This window comes from Oncorhynchus mykiss, chromosome 7, assembly GCF_057628025.1.
Source record: "Oncorhynchus mykiss isolate SJ-2025 chromosome 7, ASM5762802v1, whole genome shotgun sequence".
Taxonomy (NCBI): Eukaryota; Metazoa; Chordata; class Actinopteri; order Salmoniformes; family Salmonidae; genus Oncorhynchus; species Oncorhynchus mykiss.
In genome coordinates, this window is record NC_143028.1 from 5,886,949 (window position 1) to 5,900,000 (window position 13,052).

The following is a 13,052-nucleotide window of genomic DNA, read 5'->3' on the forward strand; positions in this document are numbered from 1 at the left end:
TATATAAGGAAATCAGTCAATTGAAATACATTCATTTGGCCCTAATCTATGGATTTCCCATGACTGGGCAGGGGCACTGCCATACGCCCACCCACTGGGGAGTCCGGCCCAGCCAAGCAGAATTAGTTTTTCCCCACAAAAGGGCTTTATTCAGTTTATTACAGTTTCATCAAATGTATACCTGTCAACATATAGTGATAGTGGCGTGAGAGAACAATGTTATACAAAAATGATTAAACTTATTGATTTGTTCACTTATGTTTTGCAGGAATTCCACATATTGTATGAAAGTGTCCATGTCACTGACAGTGGCAGAGAACGACACAGACCTCTGCTACAACTCCAAAATGAGGTACTTCGAGAAGGCAGAGTTAAGTAAAAGTAAAGATATCACCTGTCCGGACATTGAGGATTATGTACAGCCGGGGAAGGAGCCAGAGATAGTATGGTACAAGGTAAGAGTCCACTATAGCATTATGTCTGTAACTTATTTCAGATTGAATGCCATAGGGGCAGTTTCAAGGATACAAATGAAGCCTAGGCAGGTTCTCCACTAAGGCTGCTTTTTAGCCCAGGATTCGGCCTAGTATGTGTCTGGGAAACCACTGCTATGTGTCATGTATCAAATGTGATACATATATATTATCAGCGTGTAATCAGAACTGTATGATCATGTAAATGTATTGAAAAAATGAGATTTAAAAAAAAAAATTATATATATTATTACACTGCTCAAAAAAATAAAGGGAACACTAAAATAACACATCCTAGATCTGAATGAATGAAATATTTTTATTAAATACTTTTTTCTTTACATATTTGAATGTGCTGACAACAAAATCACACAAAAATGATCAATGGAAATTAAATTTATCAACCCATGGAGGTCTGGATTTGGAGTCACACTCAAAATTAAAGTGGAAAACCACACTACAGGCTGATCCAACTTTGATGTAATGTCCTTAAAACAAGTCAAAATGAGGCTCAGTAGTGTGTGTGGCCTCCACGTGCCTGTATGACCTCCCTACAACGCCTGGGCATGCTCCTGATGAGGTGGCGGATGGTCTCCTGAGGGATCTCCTCCCAGACCTGGACTAAAGCATTCGCCAACTCCTGGACAGTCTGTGGTGCAATGTGTGGTTGGTGGATGGAGCGAGACATGATGTCCCAGATGTGCTCAATTGGATTCAGGTCTGGGGAACAGGCGGGCCAGTCCATAGCATCAATGCCTTCCTCTTGCAGGAACTGCTGACACACTCCAGCCACATGAGGTCTAGCATTGTCTTGCATTAGGAGGAACCCAGGGCCAACCGCACCAGCATATGGTCTCACAAGGGGTCTGAGGATCTCATCTTGGTACCTAATGGCAGTCAGGCTACCTCTGGTGAGCACATGGAGGGCTGTGCGGCCCCCCAAAGAAATGCCACCCCACACCATGACTGACCCACCGTCAAACCGGTCATGCTGGAGGATGTTGCAGGCAGCAAAACGTTCTCCACGGCGTCTCCAGACTGTCACATCTATCACATGTGCTCAGTGTGAACGTGCTTTCATCTGTGAAGAGCACAGGGCGCCAGTGGCGAATTTGCCAATCTTGGTGTTCTCTGGCAAATGCCAAATATCCTGCACGGTGTTGGGCTGAAAGCACAACCCCCACCTGTGGACGTCGGGCCATCATACCACCCTCATGGAGTCTGTTTCTGACCGTTTGAGCAGACACATGCACATTTGTGGCCTGCTGGAGGTCATTTTGCAGGGCTCTGGCAGTGCTCCTCCTGCTCCTCCTTGCACAAAGGTGGAGGTAGCGGTCCTGCTGCTGGGTTGTTGCCCTCCTACGGCCTCCTCCACGTCTCCTGATGTACTGGCCTGTCTCCTGGTAGCGCCTCCATGCTCGGGACACTACGCTGACAGACACAGCAAACCTTCTTGCCACAGCTCGCATTGATGTGCCATCCTGGATGAGCTGCACTACCTGAGCCACTTGTGTGGGTTGTAGACTCCGTCTCATGCTACCACTAGAGTGAAAGCACCGCCAGCATTCAAAAGTGACCAAAACATCAGCCAGGAAGCATAGGAACTGAGAAGTGGTCTGTGGTCACCAACTGCAGAACCACTCCTTTATTGGGGGTGTCTTGCTAATTGCCTATAATTTCCACCTGTTGTCTATTCCATTTGCACAACAGCAAGTGAAATTTATTGTCAATCAGTGTTGCTTCCTAAGTGGACAATTTGATTTCACAGAAGTGTGATTGACTTGGAGTTACATTGTGTTGTTTAAGTGTTCCCTTTATTTTTTGAGCAGTGTATTTTAGTCTAAGCATACTTGGATGTATTGTCTAGCAGCCTATGTGCTTGCTGATGACAGTAGGTAGATTTATCCACCCATAACTCACAGCCACTCTGCAGAGCACCTCCTGAGATGTAATTTGTTTTTCATGAGACTCAAACCGTCTGGGGAAAGGGGTCTACAGCCCACGTTCATGATGTAAATAGTCTAGAAGACAAAGAAATTAACTCCCCCCAAACGACTGGAGGGGGTCCTCAGAGTCAGACGTCTGGCTATCTGAGTCGACGAGCTGCCCTCACCGGCCCCGGCTGCCTGCCCACAGTGTAACAGCAGACTGACAGAGTAGCCGACGGAGGCCAGGGGCCAATTCATCAAAACTAGATGAATGTCGGATTAGATGGCCACAGTGCTTCTTCAGTTTCCCAGTGAATCAAATTAAAATATGGATAATGACTGTGGCCCTATAATATTCTAGTTATTTGCTCTGTCTCTGGAAGCAGAGCTGATTGAATTCTGGGAGACCCGCGAGCGCAGGTGGAACCAACCCACGGTATTCCAATTTTCCTGCTGTGGGTGAATGAGTTTGTGTGGCACAAGTTCCTTTTCCAAGGATCTCGTTCTTCCTCTGGGTTTATTCCCACCAAAATGAACTGCTTCAACCGAAACGCTGTTCTTCTAGTGGGAACGATATAATGTTGTATAATAGATCACACTCGTCTTGCCAAAAACAGGAACTCAATACAACAACACTAAATACAAGATGAGAATGCATTTGTGATCAAAGAGATGTTTGGAATGGTTCGATGCATTTCGCCAGGCGTCCATTTTTTCCACATGTCTACATTGTATGTTGTAAAAAGTGTAACCTAAGTCCAACTGTATACTGCTTTTCTGTTTCTTCGTGGTGTTTTAAATTCATAAGCCTTCTCTCTATTTGAATCGAAGGAATGCAAGCCAAAGCAGTGGAGACAAAGCATTGTAAGGAGAAGAGATACTCTCTCTATCCGGGAGGTACGTGAAGATGACATTGGAAATTACACGTGTGAATTACAGTTTGGCAGCTTCGTGGTGAGAAGAACTACAGAACTCTCTGTTACAGGTAAGAAAAACTCCTTTGCGGGTCACATGTGCTCCATGCTGGGCCACTGGGGATAACTTGCATTGTGTTTTTATTGGCATTGATGAATGTTCATGTTGTTTTGTCTGTCAGCGAGGCAGAGTTCATTCTTTGTGGGAGAGCGGATTTAATAATCATTGCCATTGTGCAGCTGTGTCGTGTTCGTCGTCTATTTTGGGGATGGCCACAATAGTTCATTGTATATGAGCTACAGATCTTCTGCTTGGCTGAAATGAAGAATACGTTTAGATTTTTTTTTTAACACAGATATCTGAGGTGTACATTCAGGGATAAAATGTTGATGGGATTATGTTGCAGCAGACATCTCATTAGAAATAGGTCAGAATGCTGACATTTATCCATAGTAGTTATATATATATATATACATGATAATGGTAAATCTCTTACTACCTGTTGTTCTGCTAAGACAGTAGTTGTGAACCTTGTTGTCGGGGTTGTGGCTTCAATACCTCTGTGCTGTCGTGACTTCAGCTGGCGTTCTTAATTGCTAAGTAGTAGAATTTGCACAGATCCACTTCATCACTTTTTCTCAACTAAGACTGTTCAAATATTAAAGCTTGAACTTAACGTTCCTTATCTTTAGAGGGAGGGGTGTGACAGAATAGAGATCGCTCGCCACCGCCACCTCCACCGCTAACGTTGATGTGCAGTAACAACTTGGACAGTCTTGATGGAAAACCCATAGTACAGGTGCATTCAATCAATGACACAATGATTACAAAAATATCTACTCTACTCAGTCTTGCCCTCGTGGCTGAACCCTGAAAAGAAAACACCAGAGAAAACCACTGTAGCAAGATATATTAAGAGCTGTTACATGTCAATGCATCACACCCATCGTCCATAGTGGTCTCGAGGTCAAGCAAACTATTTGCAGTTTACGGCTATCTGATTACAGTTTATTATCCCCTAAAGAGACAAAGGCAGACTCCATAGAAGACCAATTTCACTCATCAATCTTGTTCCCTGCTGCCTCAGACGGTCCTCATCCTCCGGGATGATTCTCTTCCCCTCACAAAGAGACGCATTTAGCATTTTTGGATGAGGGATAGTTCACTCAAAATACAAATTGACACATTGGTTTCCTTTCCCTGTAAGTAGTCTACTGACAAGGAATGACAGCAATCCATGCGTTGGTTGAGTTTCTCTGGCACATCCATCCACATGCTACCGTTTTAACATGATTCAGCGAAAAATTACAATAACGCTCCCTTGACTTGAATGGGATTTGTGCCACGAATGCTAAACCATTAGCATGTGGAAAGGGAAACTAAACCACAGCATGGATTGCTGTCATACCTTGTCCATAGACTGCTTAATTTTTTTATCTGACTGAAATCAGGAGGGAATCTGAGGACCCTCTCTTTTTCTCTCTCTTTTTCTCTCTCTCTCTCTCCCTCTCTCTCTCTCTCTCTCTCTCTCTCTCTCTCTCTCTCTCTCTCTCTCTCTCGCTCTCTCACTCTCTCTCTCTCGCTCTCTCTCTCTGTCTCGCTCGCGAATAATAATTACACACTTCCGCCCACATATAGAGGGCAGAGGAAAGAACATGGCCCACCTACACGCATCATGTACGGTACATGTACATAGACATGCATACATAAATTACTTCCTGTAATAAAGACAAACACTGAGAGTACTAAACATTCCATGACATAGACTGACCAGGTGAATCCAGGTGAAAGCTATGATCCCTTATTGATGTCACTTGTTATATCCACTTAAAACAGTGTAGATGAAGCAGGGGAGACAGGGTAAAGAAGGATTTTTAAGCCTTGAGATAATTGAGACATGGATTGTGTCTGTGTGCCATTCAGAGGGTGAATGGTCTAGACAAAAGATTGAAGTGCCTTTGAACAGGGTATGGTAGTAGGTGCCAGGAGCACCGGTTTGAGTGTGTCAAGAACTGCAACGCTGCTAGGTTTTTCAGTCTCAACAGTTTCCCGTGTGTATCAAGAATGGTCCCCCACCCAAAGGACATCCAGCCAACTTGACACAACCATGGGAAGTGTTGAAGTCAACATGGGCCAGCATCCCTGTGGAACGCTTTCAACACCTTGTATAGTCCATGCACCAACGAGTTGAGGCAACTCAATATTAGGAAGCTGTTTCTAATGTTTTATCCACTGTGTGTATGTGCTGTAGCTAACACAGTCCTTGAAGCAAAATGACCTTTAAATGACACATAGGACATTAGTTTAGACACATACATCCGTTAGACCTTTCATTACAATAATAGAACATTGAATGACAACAAGCCCATTAGCTATTTCATAAAAGACCAGTCTCACCAGTTCTACATATAAACAAGGCTATTTCCTCTAACGGGGGGGCTATGTTGCCGTGATGTTGTTGTGTCGTTGTAGTTGTGTTGGACCTGGTGTGATCTGGAGGAAGTGGTACATTGTGTGACGTTCATCTAGTGCTCATGTGTTTGCAAAACAATCAGATTATCCTGATTTAATATGCAGCCATAATCATAACAATGCTTTCCTCCACTATGCTGTACAGTACGTCTCTCAGTATCCTACAGGGAAGCCACGATCCGGGTCCATACATTGTATAATGTTGAATAGTCTGTATCAATACAGTACAGAACAATATGTTATGTAGTTGTTGCGTGACTGGTGTAAATGGAGATATCTTCTGTTAAGACTATTATGACTCAAAGGCTGCATCTGTTCCTTCTTCCTGGCATGGCCAGGTGGTTCGTGTACCTGGTGAAAGAAAGGGAAATGAATTGATACATTACATGAAACAGTCACATCAAATGTTTTTGAACTTGTCTTCAGCCATAGTGATCATGTTTTTAATGATTCACCCGCATGTGATCGTGTCAGACAGACTGTGAGATATCATATTGGTCCATCATAATGGCGCCAAAGGAGACGGCTGCCGTTTTACGATCCCGTAACCAATTGTGCTATTATGTATGTTTTTTTGCGTTGTTTGTAACGCATTTTGTACATAATGTTTCTGCCACCGTGTCTTATGGGCAGCGATTACTCCCGTACTGGAGGAGTTCTTCTTCTTCAACGAGTCGGATGGGAAGGATTTACTCCAGACACCAGACAAGGCCCTCATCCCCATCATTCGCAGGAGGAAAAGACGGAGATAATCGATAGCAAAATAGACGAACTACGAGCACGTATATCCTACCAACGGGACATTAAAAACTGTAATATGTTTCACCAAGTTGTGGATGAACGACGACATTCATTTATTTTATTTATTTTTTTATTTCACCTTTATTTAACCAGGTGGGCTAGTAGAGAACACCTTTATTTAACCAGGTGGGCTAGTAGAGAACACCTTTATTTAACCAGGTGGGCTAGTAGAGAACACCTTTATTTAACCAGGTAGGCTAGTTGAGAACAAGTTCTCATTTACAACTGCGACCTGGCCAAGATAAAGCATAGTGTGAACAGACAGCAACACAGAGTTACACATGGAGTAAACAATTAACAAGTCAATAACACAGTAGAAAAAAAAGAGTCTATATACATTGTGTGCAAAAGGCATGAGGTAGGCAAATAATTACAATTTAGCAGATTAACACTGGAGTGATAAATGATCAGATGGTCATGTACAGGTAGAGATACTGGTGTGCAAAAGAGCAGAAAAGTAAATAAATAAAAACAGTATGGGGATGAGGTAGGTAAATTGGGTGGGCTATTTACCGATAGACTATGTACAGCTGCAGCGATCAGTTAGCTGCTCAGATAGCAGATGTTTAAAGTTGAGGGAGATACAATTTGTTCCAGTCACAGGCAGCAGAGAACTGGAAGGAAAGGCGGCCAAATGAGGTGTTGGCTTTAGGGATGATCAGTGAGATACACCTGCTGGAGCGCGTGCTACCATGGTGAGGGTGTTGACATCGTGACCAACCTTTGTCCCTGTTCTCTGTATCAATGGTCAACTGGCCTGTTATAGCAGGAGAAGAGTATGAAAGATCACGCTCCATCGGACTGTCTTGAGGACCTCTTTTTATTCATAGTGATGTCTTCAGCCATTGATGCAACTATTAAACTGGATATTATTCCTAAATGAAATGTGTGATTTTATGATTGTTTTACAAGGTGTGCCGTTTGATCCGGTGGAGTGAAAACCGCACAATAAAAGGTGGATAATGAACCGCCTACTCAATTGGCTGTTATAGTGTCTTCTTGTGCTGCACAGAGGGAAACAAATGGTCTGCATGTTTAGCTAATGACTAGAGACTGATGGCAGTGGTGATCTTGCTTTTTTATTTTCTAATAAAGCACAATAAAGTGATGGTAATACTAGGTCTACCGTTGACAAAGGAAAAGGCTTAAGTAGAGAATGACAATACTCCAAATGCCCAGGTTCAAAGAAACAGGCTAGTAGAAAACCGAGTTTATAATGCCTATCTCCTCCCTTGGATGTTCCAGCTGATTTAACAGCTGAGTGCCCAATCAGTTCCTTCAACAGGAAACGTGTAGTCCTAGGTCCAGAGATAGCACCATCTAAATAACCTTATCCTATCCTATAGACTCCTGCATCATTTCATTAGACATACAATACCTCCGAAAGGATTTACCACAGCAAGTAAGAAATGGAATTTGTGGATCTATAGCTCTGAAACTCTGCTGTATGGTTCCATTCCACTGGCTGTTCTCTCAGTCCATGCATCCCAAATGTCACCCTATTCCCTATGTAGTGCACTACTTTTAACCATGGCCCATAGGGACCCATTTGGGATGCAACCTGCGACTAGGCTCTGCTGAATGGGCAGCCATTACAGAACAGAGGTCTCTCCTCTTGTCTTGGCTCTGTAAAGTTGACTCATTAGCATATGAAGTAGGGTGATTAATAAGGGCCGTTCAAATTGATAGAGTATAATTAGACTGTCCAAAGCAGCACGGGGAAAAGGAACCTGAAGAATTTGGCTGCAGGAGAAATGATGTCTCTTTGTGAGAACATGTTTGATATGTTAGTACTTTTCTCCCTTATTTAAAGGTGGTAGATAAGTGTTATTCATTGGGACTTTCTCTTTTCTCTGTACTTCTCCATTAGAATTCTTCATTTGGGAGATTATTCGCAAAGATGGACCGCTTATTAGACTTTGAAGTACCCCAAACTACCATACGTTTTAAGGGAAAGTTAAGGATTGACAATAGCCGAGAAGCAAAAGAAATGTGTGTGTGTGTGTGTGTGTGTGTGTGTGTGTGTGTGTGTGTGTGTGTGTGTGTGTGTGTGTGTGTGTGTGTGTGTGTGTGTGTGTGTGTGTGTGTGTGTGTGTGTGTGTGTGTGCGTGCGTGCGTGCATGTGTGTGTGTGTGTGCACTTATGGAATGTTCTATGTGTGTATACACTTTGCAAGTCAGAGGGTAGATCAAGGCTGGTATTATCTCTAAAGCCAGAGTTATCCTGTTTTATTATCTGACATTTTTAATCCAGTCCATCAGAGAGACACTGGATCATCAGAGCTACAATAGATGTGATGTAGCAATACCATTACATCACATGTTCAGAACAGGCAGAAGAAAAGTGCTATGGGCCTGTCATGCCAAATAATGTCCCCCGGCCAAATAGTGTCCCCCTCTACGTCCCAATGGGATTCGATAAAATATTAGCGTCTGTTGCTATATCAATGGTGTGATGACCTAATGATTATAATTTTGGAGATCATTACAGCCTAAATTACGTTATTACTATCATCGCTATGCAAACAAGGCTGTTTGTCCGGGGAACTATTGGCACGACAGGCCCTAAACTGTTCCTCCTCACTGAACAGATCGGATCAGAACAGAATAGCACAGAACAGCACAGCACACAGCTCAGCGGAACTTTCATCACATGTCACTTATCTTCCCGTCGTCCTGGCAACAGAGTAACCGAATCTGCCATTTGACTGGGCTGAATTAGTACGCTTTTTTTTCTGTGATATTCCATGTAATGAGGTGGAGGGAGAAGGATAAGGGTAGGTGGGTGAAGTAAGGGGAGGGAATGGAATTATGGTGAGATAGAGGGGAGGACAGGAGTATACTTGTCTTACGCACTCAGCTTCAAGTGCACTGCTTCTCAGAGGAAGAGAGGGTTCTTACCTGTGATGGATGGCCATGTGATCAATTACAGTGATTTGTCATGTGCAGCCAGCACTCATTTTCATAAAGGCATTACTGGACAGTATGTGACAGAGGGGAAATGGACCCGTGGCTCACTGCCTCAAACATCTCCTTGATTGGTTTACGCTGACGTGCTGCGAATGGAACCTTGCCCTGAGAGGACCCCTTCAATCTCTCTATATATTGTAGACCCTTACTTTTTCCTCTACAAGATCTCTCCTCTCCTCTCTTCACCTGTGGATTTCTTTTCAGCATATTTTATAACAAATTGCCGTACTTTGTGTAACCTCACTCCATGTTTTCAAGCATGCACTCCTTTTCAGTTGATACGGTTAGCCCTGTCCATTCATCACTCGCTACTGCTTTCACTACAGACAGAATGTCTCAATATATCAGTTCATATTTACCATTCACTACAGGCAGAATGGCTCAATATATCAGTTCAGATTTACCATTCACTACAGGCAGAATGGTTCAATATATCAGTTCATATTTACCATTCACTACAGGCAGAATGGCTCAATATATCAGTTCAGATTTACCATTCACTACAGACAGAATGGTTCAATATATCAGTTCATATTTACCATTCACTACAGACAGAATGGTTCAATATATCAGTTCATATTTACCATTCACTACAGACAGAATGGCTCAATATATCAATTCATATTTACCTTTCACTACAGACAGAATGGCTCAATATATCAGTTCAGATTTACCTTTCACTACAGACAGAATGGCTCAATATATCAGTTCATATTTACCATTCACTACAGACAGAATGGCTCAATATAACAGTTCATATTTACCATTCACTGCAGATAGAATGGCTCAATATAACAGTTCATATTTACCATTCACTGCAGACAGAATGGCTCAATATAACAGTTCATATTTACCATTCACTGCAGACAGAATGGCTCAATATAACAGTTCATATTTACCATTCACTACAGACAGAATGGCTCAATATAACAGTTCATATTTACCATTCACTACAGACAGAATGGCTCATTATAACAGTTCATATTTACCATTCACTGCAGACAGAATGGCTCAATATAACAGTTCATATTTACCATTCACTGCAGACAGAATGGCTCAATATATCAGTTCAGATCTACCACTACAGAAAGAATGAAGTACAGAAAGAATAACTCACTATATCAGTTCAGATTTACCATTCACTACAGACAGACTAGACTACAGACAGAATAACTCACTATATCAGTTCAGATTTACCATTCACTACAAACAGAATGGACTACAGTCAGAATAACTCACTATATAAATTAAGATTTATCATTCACTACAGACAGAATGGACTACAGACAGAATAACTCACTATGTCAGTTCAAATTTAACATTCAATAATTTAAAAAGTGTTTCCTCATCCCCGGGGCTATGAAGAGGATAGTTATCCTCCCCCCAAGCACACACAAACACACACACACACACACACAAGAAATCTTGTCAGTTTGGAGCACGGCGTAAAAACCCAGGAGAGGCCTATGTCTTATCTCGGTAATACGTAACCATATCATATGACATATATGACTAATATGTCAGATCAGGTGACGTATAACTGCAATGGTTAAATGTCACAATTTTTTTTACATATTTTAATGAGACATGTTTGTACTAGAGAATGTCTTCAATCTAGCTTCCAAAGCTGATTTCCTATATATATATATATATATATATATATATATATATATATATATATATATATATACAATTAGCTGTTCCTACTGTATATGGTGATGAGGTAGAACACTGTTTTAAATAAATGAGCCTCTATCTCCCGGGGAGCGACGCTGCATCTAGATGTAAGGGACATGGTCGACACTGGGAGAGATGTCTAATACACCAGCCCTCTCTCTCACTGCTAAGTATCTGGACTCTAATGTACAGTATAGAGTTATATATAGATATCATTAGCCAAGCATGGCAAAATGATTTGGTTTTAAATGTCTCACTCCTTAATGACATATAGTCACACAGCCAATCAGTCTGGATGTAGAGAATCTGGGTCGCGTCTGAAATGGTGCCCTTTTCCCTATTTATACAACGGGTGCGTCTAATCCTGGATGCTGATTGTTTAAAACCGCATTCCAGCCGGTGTCTATTCCACAAGTTTCCACCAGCTAAAGCTATGACGTTGAAATGCCTATTTACTCTGTTCCATATCACTGCACAATCCACTATCTCATTAGCCCAGCCAGTCAATGTATAAACTTGATCTCCACTATAAAAAGCATCTAGACATTATCCCCCATTTCTTTTAGACAAACATTTGGTTTTCAACAGCGAAGATTTGTATAAACCTTGCTGTCCGTCTCTCAGACGTTTGCAAAAAATGTATGAATCTCCAGCTAAATCTCGATTTCCAGCTTTCCCATTATTATGAACGTGTCAGGAGTCAGGACGAGACAGACAGACAGCTTTTCTCAGCCAGAAATCATGAATCAGCTGGCATCATTTTTATGAATATATACTACGAAATGTCAATAGAAAAAAGGGAAAAATAAATGAAATGCAGCTAGTTTGCAGTCTTTCCAGCTTCAGTTTGAAGTGATTGTGTTAGCTGTGTTGTTGGCTAGCTCCTCTGAACAAAAGTGTCCTGATGAGAGCACATTTTCTATGCCAGGTGAAATCGTGCATCATTAGCTCATTTTTATGAATGTATCCAAGAAATGTCACCAGAAAACAGCTTAAAAAAAATGCAAATGCAGCTACTTTGCTGTTGTTTTGGCTTTACTATTTGACGTGACTTTAAGTTAACCGTAGTTGGCTAGCTAGCAAGCAAGGGATAAGAATGTTGCCAGCAAGTATGGCACTGGAACATTTAGAATGAATGACTGGGTAGGGCTGGGCGATAAATCAATATCAATAATTATTGAGGTAATTACTTCCCTCAACAATGATATAAAAACGATTAGATTCATTTTCGATAATGTCGATATAGAATAATTAGGTCCAGCAGTCCATTTCACCTCTGACGCAGCAGGAACGTGCGGAGAAGTGACAATAGGAACGTGGAGAGGTATACGCCCACTAAAAACCACTTAGCACCTCGAGGGATGGAGTAGCCACTATTAACCACGAAAAATGAGTGATGTAGGCAAAAACAGTGGCAGTGATAGCCATGGAGAAGGAGCAGCTTCCAACAAAGAAATTATTGATAAAAAGGGTTAAACTGTTTCAGTAATTTGGAAGTGGTTTTGCTTTTTGAATTCCGACAAAGAGCAGAGCAATGTTCAGTGCAAATTGTGTCTGGTAGTCTGGTAATACGACAAACCTTTTTCAACATCTGAACGACTGGGTCACATCCATAGAGGCAGAACAAAAAGATTGAACGACTGGGTTACGTCTAGCAACCGAACCGATAGAACAAATGACCAAACGGCTAGGGTAGCAACCTTTGATTTGTGTCGGGACTATATCTCGTGGAAGGTATGAATAAATTCATCAAAATAAATGTTTTGAAATTATGTCAATCATTATTTGAATATGTTGGTAACCTGTTGTATAAAAGT

At 41.8% G+C, this 13,052-nt stretch overlaps 1 protein-coding gene across 2 annotated transcripts in view; it reads left to right on the top strand.

Moving 5' to 3' along the window:
• The window catches only part of LOC110495463 (interleukin-1 receptor accessory protein-like 1), a 400,086-nt gene that overhangs the window by 211,766 nt on the left and 175,268 nt on the right, over positions 1 to 13,052 (top strand). For both annotated transcript variants that reach the window (XM_036982526.2, XM_036982528.2), the window contains exons 4-5: positions 269 to 455; positions 3,233 to 3,386. In XM_036982526.2, the coding sequence (XP_036838421.2) occupies positions 269 to 455; positions 3,233 to 3,386 (341 nt within the window). The remainder of the gene's footprint in view (positions 1 to 268; positions 456 to 3,232; positions 3,387 to 13,052) is intronic.